Source organism: Falco cherrug, chromosome 2 (assembly GCF_023634085.1).
Source record: "Falco cherrug isolate bFalChe1 chromosome 2, bFalChe1.pri, whole genome shotgun sequence".
NCBI lineage: Eukaryota > Metazoa > Chordata > Aves > Falconiformes > Falconidae > Falco > Falco cherrug.
In genome coordinates, this window is record NC_073698.1 from 89,286,268 (window position 1) to 89,294,390 (window position 8,123).

The window sequence follows — 8,123 nt, forward strand, 5'->3', positions numbered from 1 at the left end:
CCCCCGCCGCGACTGCGCACCCAGCGCCCGCGGGCGGGCGGGCCCCGCCGCCCAGCTGCCAGGCGAGGAACCGAGGCCTAGGCGCCGGCCGCCGCCGCTCCCCCGCCCGGGCGGGCCCTCGCCGCTCCTGCGCGGCGGGGGAGCCGGGGTGACCCCCACCCCTCTCACCCCGCCGCGGCGGCGGGGAGGGGCGGGGGGGGGGGGGGGCGGCGGGGAGGGGCGGGGGGGGGGGGGGGGGGCGGCCCCACCACTCACCGAAGTCGAGGAACTGCTTGATAGAGAGAGGCGAGGGGGAGAAGCGGGAGTAGTACTCGATCTGCTTGGGGATGGGGCTCTTCAGCAGCGCCCCGCACAGCCGCATGGCGCGGCGCGGCCGGCTCCTCCTCGCCGCTCGGCTCCGCTCCCCTCCCCGGCGGCGGCGGCACTAGGGCGCTGGGCCGGCGGCGCAGGCACCCGCGCTCATGCCAGGGACGCGCCCAGCGCGGCGGCGCCCGTCGCCCTCTGCAGCCCGGCCCGGCCCGGCGCGGCGCGGCGGGAGGGGCGAGCGGAGGAAGCCGCCCCGCCGCTGCCCGCCCCGCGCGCGCGCGCGCGCTCCCGCCCGGCCTGGCGCACGCGCACGCCCCCGGCGAGAGGGGCGGGGCGGGGAGGGGCGGGGCGGGCGCGAGTGCCTGGCGCGAGTGCCTGGCGCGTGTCGCCCGTGCTCTATCCACTCCCAACGGCCGGGGCGCCCTCACGCGCAGGCGTATCGGCGCGAGGGGCGGGGCTGGGCCCGGCGGCGGGGGCGGGGCCGGGGGCGCGCCCGGCCGAGCAGAAGGGTCGGAGTGCCATCCCCACATGGCGGAGTGTCGCCGGCACCCTCTGGGCACAGCCCGTTCCCACCCTGCGGCATCCCTCCAGCTGCGGGCGTTGGGCTGGCCTGTAGAACTGACCAGTTAATGCCTCAGCCAGCCCGTGAAATGCTGCATGCGCGGTTGGCTTCAACCTGAAATTCAGCCTTAATGGCAGCCGCATTGAACGGGTTTTGCGGCTTATGCATGACTGGCAGAAGAAGGGCTCTGCGTTACAAAGCAAGTTTTAAGCGATGGAGAGCACAAGGCTGAGAGGCAGAAGGCTCCGCCATACAGCAGCACGAGGCCTAGCGTGGCCTTAGAGAGGGCCCTAGTGAATCTCCTACGGCCTGTACTCCCTGTGAAGGCAATCCTATGGCCATCAGGTTTCAACTCTTGATAATACAATTTCCTGAGAAGTCCATTTTTACCTGAGAAAGCACCTGAATACAATTAAAATTAATTGTGGTTGCTAAAATCAAAAGTGAAGCCGGGTATTTGAAAGCTAAAACGTACCACTGAATGAAACCACACTCTGTCTTGACCTGCTTTGCTACGATGTCATTTAGGTACATTTATGCCAAATGCATCTGAGGACAAATAACTGGTCACAAATTCCGTCATTTTTTCTCCAATGGGTTCAATATAAACTTCAGCACGTACAAGATATTACTCTAATTTTATAACTGACACAAGAGATACAGATGCTCGCAGTTACCAAAAGTCTCTCTCCATCCTTCTTGTCATGATTGTCCCTATAGAATTTGAGATTGAGAAATCCTGACCTAATGTACAAAATAACTTGTAATAGCTGGAAAACGTTTTAAAATCACTTCAATTGCAGGTTATAGAAATGACCGCCTTGAAGAGATGTGTCATGTAATCAAGACTTCAAAATGAAACATCTTTTGTAATTCTGAGGCTTTTTTGGCAGATGAGGAAAAGTCTTTTAAAACTTTTGTTATATACTCTTCAGGATTTGATTTTGATTTATCTATAGCGTAACTCTGAAATGAGTTTTGGAATTATCTGGCAGAAAATAATACCATTTAGTGTTAAAGACAGAACAGTGTTTCCACAAATTAAGATGAAGTTAGCAACTTCAAAGGATCATACACTGTCAAAATTTAAGCCACTTGGTTTTATATAGCTTTCACATTTTTAAGTAATCCTAGTGTGATTTCACTTCAGCCTCAAAAAACAGCAAGACAATAGTTAACTACTGTGTTGTCTTTCTAAACGCAATACCTATTTTGCAATATAAACGGTGTCACAACATCACTTTCTTGGGAATTTTTTAAACCTACATTAACCAGCCCCTGTGAAAATTGGAATTGTTTTGTCTGTGCAGATACAAACTAAAACCATAATGAAGATGTGGGCAAAGCCACTGGAAAACAGAGCTGTGGTCTTCTCATCAAATAGACTCAATAGCTTCTCTTGACACAGGAGGAACTGATGACATAACCAATAGATCAAATTCTCTGAAAACTGTTCATACACACATTTAAGACGAATATGAATCCCAGTCTCACCCAACAACTCTGCCTAATCTTGTGCATAAGAACTTGCTTGGGAGAACATGAAATGCACTTAGGTAAATCTATGGTTGTTTTACCAATGCAAGACAACAACCAGTATACACCTAACTTAGTTTTTGAACAGTCTGCCTAAATAAAGAAGTTAGTGGATAAACCATGATAAACAGAAACTCACTGAGATCCCTAAGTTTAAAGTGTAAGCTGAGTTTTGCTAAGAGCAGGTGTTTTGGAACATTTGGATTTCTCATACCTCATACCTGCCTCTTTTATGTGTTTCAGCACACATCTGGTGCAGAAATGCTTCCTGCAGCTCATTCTGTGAGTGCCTCCCTGAATTTTTGTTTATATGGTAAAGAGCCTCTACAGGTGTGCAGGGAAGAAAGGATTTACCTCTTAGGAGAAGTTAATTTTAACATTGATAACACAGATAACACTGCTGAATTTCTTGGGTGCTTCGCATTTCCCTTTTATCGAGGGTATTATTTTCATATTTTCCAGTTAAATTCAAAGCTGGAATAACTAGAAGTAGGCTGGGAGTCAAAGATGCCCCGGTTTTACATGGCCCTTTAGTAGCCAGAACATATTCTTCTGCATTCAGTTAAAAAATCTGGGCATGCAGGCAATCAGAAACCTCAGCACCTATAAGAAAATTGGGGTCTTGGTGTGGACACTTGCCAGAAGCCTATGCTGAGAACGAGATGGCTGTGGTGTCCCGGCCCCGAGGGCACCACCCAGCCCCACTGCCCTTTCCTGCCCCCCCCAGGGAGTCCTGAGGGAGCCCCAGCCTTCGCAGGACCCTGACACAGCAGATCAGTTTTTGTTGGGTCATCACTGTGAAAATGGACATGGACAATTTAATCTGAGTAGCCAATCTTGCCTTAAATATTTTTCTTGCTTTTCTGTATTGGAGCCAGTGTAGAATGAATGCCTCTGACTCCCAAACCACAGAAACTTTGCGAGGGAAAATTAGCAATACCAGGTTTTGCTGCCGAGTGGTTCCCTAAAACAGGGCATGTGACCTAGAGCATATTTACATAACCAAAAGCTTTTTGGTGTTTCCAACCCTCGAGAAGTTTTACGTGCTGACTGCTTCCCACTGAATTCAGTTCTAGCATTTAAAAAGGCCTCCCCTAATTTTGTGTTTTGGCTATGATGGGGGAGGGGTAGGTGGGGAAGGGGGTTACATCCTAATGGCAGAGCGTACATGGAAGAGCCTTTGCTGCTCTGTGTATGGGACTAGTCTTTATATGTTAATTCAGCAAAGCCACAGGGATAAATATGGAACATTTATATGAGTAGTAGTCAGAAAATTAAGTTACCGGAAGGGAAAGGTCTCCCTAAGTTTGAGTTTTCTTAGGGCTTAGTTACAATTAGAGATTCACCTGCAGAAATTTGTAGCAAAACTTCTGGGCAATTTAGAAGACACATTTTTGGTACGTTTTCAGATCTTGTTCTTTCTGGACCTTTATATTGCATGCACTTCTGTTTTCAGGGATGAAAGCTTTTGCATTTAATGTTTCATCCAATTAAGATTTATTCGCAGTGAAAATTTCAGATTGTTAAAACACCAGACCCATAATCTCCTTAACAAAGCATGTTTTTCTTCACTGCAGAGTCTCAGTAGGTCTATAAACTATCTGCAGGGGATTCAGCGTAATGAACTTCTTTGTATGGATGTCAGAGGAGGGCAAAAGGAATGTTAAACTGTAAACCAAGAAAACATGGTTATTAGTGTTTTCTAGACATACTGACTTTGTGGAATTCATAGTAATTTTTTTAACCAAAAAAACCCTATATTGAAGTTATTGTAACCCCTATATCTTAAAGTTCAGTAGCACTCATTGAGAAGAGGTATAATACAATTGAAACACTAACAATAACAGTAACCAATAACAGTTATTTGGGGGAAATTCACACAGAGAATTATAGTGTCGAAGTACGTTTTACAAGATGACAGAGAAAACCAGCACAGAACAGGAGAGACTAGTATGGGGTAGTGTGGTGTTTCATACAAATTCCTTCTGTTCATAGTACTAATTTTTCTCAATAGCACTGCTGTGTTTTCCCACCTGCCGTTATATGCTTTCAAGGGTAAATTCAAGTAGAGCAGTGAGCGGATCATGTAAAGCCACATTGGTAATAATAAAACTTTCCTAAACTTCAAAAATTATCTGGTTTTATTTTTAATATTTTATCTCTTCCTAGTATTTAGGCACTCAGATGGGTCAGTTTGGATGGACTGTTACCCATAATGGTCAGAAGATTGATAGCACTCAAAGGCGTGAGTTTAAAGTAAATATGGTCATTACATTGGGAATGCACATGTAGTATTAGATTCTGTTACTGTCACAGTTTACATTTGCAGCCATTCTTGTCTGTTATCCAAGAAAACAAAGTTTCTGTACCAAGTTTTTTTGACAGCAAAAGCTGGTAGTCATTGCATTTATGATGCCTCATCCATCCTAGTCAGTTAACCAGCAAAATTCAGCAGTCTTTCTAAAGACACCATCAGAGACTATCGAAAAACATGTTCAGCAGATCTAAGAGTTAGGAAGTTAAAGAAATTCTTGACTCTTTGTAAACTAAAATGCCATGGCTTGTGTTTATAATTAGCTGACTCAGATGTGTTAGGGTTTTTTAGAGTATGCACTCCACGACTCCTTCAATTACATATCTACTGTCAGTAATTTGCTTTGGAGTTAATAGAGCTGGTGTCACCATGGTGGCGATGTTGTCTCACTGTCAGATGACACCATCTGCGTGTCCAATATTGATGGACAGAGCTACATTATTCTTTAATAGCCCATAAAAATTTCATCTCTAAGGAAAATCCAATAGGTGATTTTCCTTTGAAATTGTTAAGGTACACAGGAGAGAAAATCCTTGCCAATGGAATAACTGAGAGTAAATGCAGAGAAAGAGAGTTCACCCACTTCTCTCAGCAGTGAGGAAATCTAACTTTTAGGTTTATGAGTTTACCCACAGTTACTTAACACTACACCATTAGCCATGCTTTTTCCTTTTGTTTTGTGGGTGTTCCTCTCTCTTTCTTTCCCCAACAGAGTTTCCATCTCCCCCTTTCTGCAATGCATTTTAGGGGATGCAAGACTTTGTGGGTTCCATGCAGAAGCCAATCTTCGCGGCTGTCGAAGTGCCCCGCCAGCACCCCAAAGGCATGAGCAGAGTTCTAAACCTAATGCTCCTGTGGCAGGAGGCTGTTCTCCCAGCAGGCAGGTAAAAATGTCATTGAGGTGGAAACTCCCATTTTAACGTAACAGATAGGATGTTAGAATGGAACAAGGAAACCGTTCAGGAGTGTTCTTATTGCCACAGTATTTTGTCTTACCTGTGCCATGAGAGCAACCTTTGGAACAAGTGAGTTAGAGCGATGATTGGGTGGCACAAATGTACAAAAACCCACATCCAGGTCCCAGCTTGCATCTAAAATGTGCAAAACTGAATCTAACCAGCAGTTGGTACTCTTATGCAAAGGATTTACATTTGATCTTCTCTTCCAGGAACATCTTGCAAGAGCACCAGCTGAGGAAGAGTCACTAGATATACATAAGAAATACATCTTTGGGATTGGTACTAGATCCTTTAAAATGGAATTGTCAACCTACTTCAAGGAGGATGAGGACAGCACTAGTCTGGCATTAGTAAGAGGGGAGTACTCCTGGAAGAAATTCCCTCTCTTGATTTTTTTTTTCCTTCCCTTGCTGGGAGTCTCCTAGGGGGAAATGCAATATTTGAGTTGCTGTAACCACACCCTGGCATACCTCTGTCTTTGGGGAAATCATCTCAGCACCTTTTTGTTTGCAGAAATTGAAGCCTGCATGAGCCTTGCGAGGAAAATCTGAAAAGGCATTAGTTCTTGCTACATGGAATTTACTGTACAGCAGGAGAAGTTCTTGTATCCTCAGATAGATGGAATAAAATTTGCCATTTAGGGGAATAGATCTGAGTCATCTTGGCTCTGAAAATTCTCAGCTGGAGAGAAATGCACTTTTCCTTCATTTTTCATAGAACATTTGTTTTCCATGCACTCAAATCTTCACAGAGAAACTGCCGGTTTTGTCTGAAAATCACCATAATGTCACAGGAAGTTTTTTCCATCTATGCTGGTACTCTACACCCTATCAGGCAGGCTGGAGGACTGGAGAAGCATGTTTCCCGAGGCTTTCATGCCCAGCCTTCACAGCTCTGCTGTATGGACTGACCTGAAACTGGGGCTTTCTGGTTTCACTGCAACTCATAAGGTGAGAACTAAAGATTCCAGGAAACATCATAGTTTTTATAGAAACATCAAAACATTCTTCTCTGAGAACCACCTATTTCATGGGATTCTTTGAACAAAACAGTATAAAAGTTCAGCTCCAGAAACAACTGGGAAGAAGAGCTGTCATGCTTGTCATTGTGGAGCTTTCTGAATGTTAAAAATATTTCAGAGAACAATCCCTGCTCCTGAGCTGCACTTTGCAGAGGTATCTGTGTGCTAAGAGACAAACAAATTAATAAAAAATTCTGAGTCCAAATACACCCTTTGTAATGAATTATCAGCCATTTTCCTCTCTGAAAAAGAACATGATATTTTAGGGAAGCACAAGTGCATTTTCTGATTGCCTCCTCTCCCAGATCTTGGCTGTAGAAAATGGGTTGAGAGAAAAGCCTCCATTCCAATAGCAGCTCTGCTCTCTGAGGATGCAGTGATACATCACTTTGTTCCTCTGCATTGATCAGTCTCCTTTTCACCCCATTATGATATTTCCTTGTATCTCATGCACCCAATACTAGGACTTTTATAACTCAGTATCATAGCAGGTGCTTCTCTAAAATCAATAACCATTATGTGCACTAGAATGCCTTATGTAATACACATGCAATTACAGTGGGTTTGGGTATCAGGTTTTTCTGACCTGATATGTTTTATTAACCTGTGGTTCTTACCGTTCATTGGGCTTTTTCACTCTATAGATTTACACAGGAATTGGTGGGTTTTTTAGCCTCAACTTGAGCCCATGGAAAGTTTAAACTAATGATTGTAGCTTCTCCCATTTCTCTGTTAAAAGCACTTTTCTGCATTTATTCAACCAATAAGCTTTTATTGTTCCCATTTTCATATATTTATTCTGTTTATTTATTACTGATTTGGAAGTGCACAGTAAAGAATCTGAACTGGTTTACATAGCGCAAGTTAAACATCACCTTTAACCTTTTTGCGACATCCTGAACTTCAAATATACTTTTGCACCTTTACCTGATGCTGCTTTTTGCCAGATTCTGGAGTGCCTCTTCACTGTAGAGTAAACATCAAGACATATTTTACTTGATTTTCTGTAACAGTTTGCAAGCTGTAGCTTGTAGACTGGTCTAGATGAGAAAACAGGCAAAACCAGCGGTTATGTCTATGTTCAGTGACTTAACAAATTAGCCCTTAAGCATAGCTTCAAGCAGAAGAAGTTCTGCAAGGAGAAAGAAAAGAACCATTAAAGGAAGTTTGTGTCTCCTTGCTAATACAAGAAACCTTTGTTTGGGTTATAATAGCATTAGTTTTTAGTTAGAGATAAGCTTTTCTGGTAGATATTGTATAGCCGTTCTTGCGTCATGATCCTAGTTTCCAGTTCCTCTTAACAGTGGGGAGTGACATCAGGATACATGTGTGGTTGCTCAGATCCATGCCTGTAGCGGGGCTCAAGACCAGTGCCAAATAGGAATCCCACAACATTTGCACTTGTCTTTATTTACATAGTCCAAG

The 8,123-nt window shown here is 44.5% G+C and overlaps 1 protein-coding gene across 2 annotated transcripts in view; it reads right to left on the reverse strand.

Moving 5' to 3' along the window:
• Positions 1 to 566, reverse strand: part of PDK3 (pyruvate dehydrogenase kinase 3) — a 56,376-nt gene extending 55,810 nt beyond the window's left edge. The window contains exon 1 of one of the 2 annotated variants that reach the window (XM_055701575.1): positions 256 to 566. In XM_055701575.1, coding sequence (XP_055557550.1) covers positions 256 to 361 — 106 coding nt within the window. In that variant the 5' untranslated portion in view covers positions 362 to 566. The remainder of the gene's footprint in view (positions 1 to 255) is intronic. The other variant, XM_055701574.1, reaches the window with a different exon arrangement.
• Between the last annotated feature and the right edge of the window lie 7,557 nt (positions 567 to 8,123).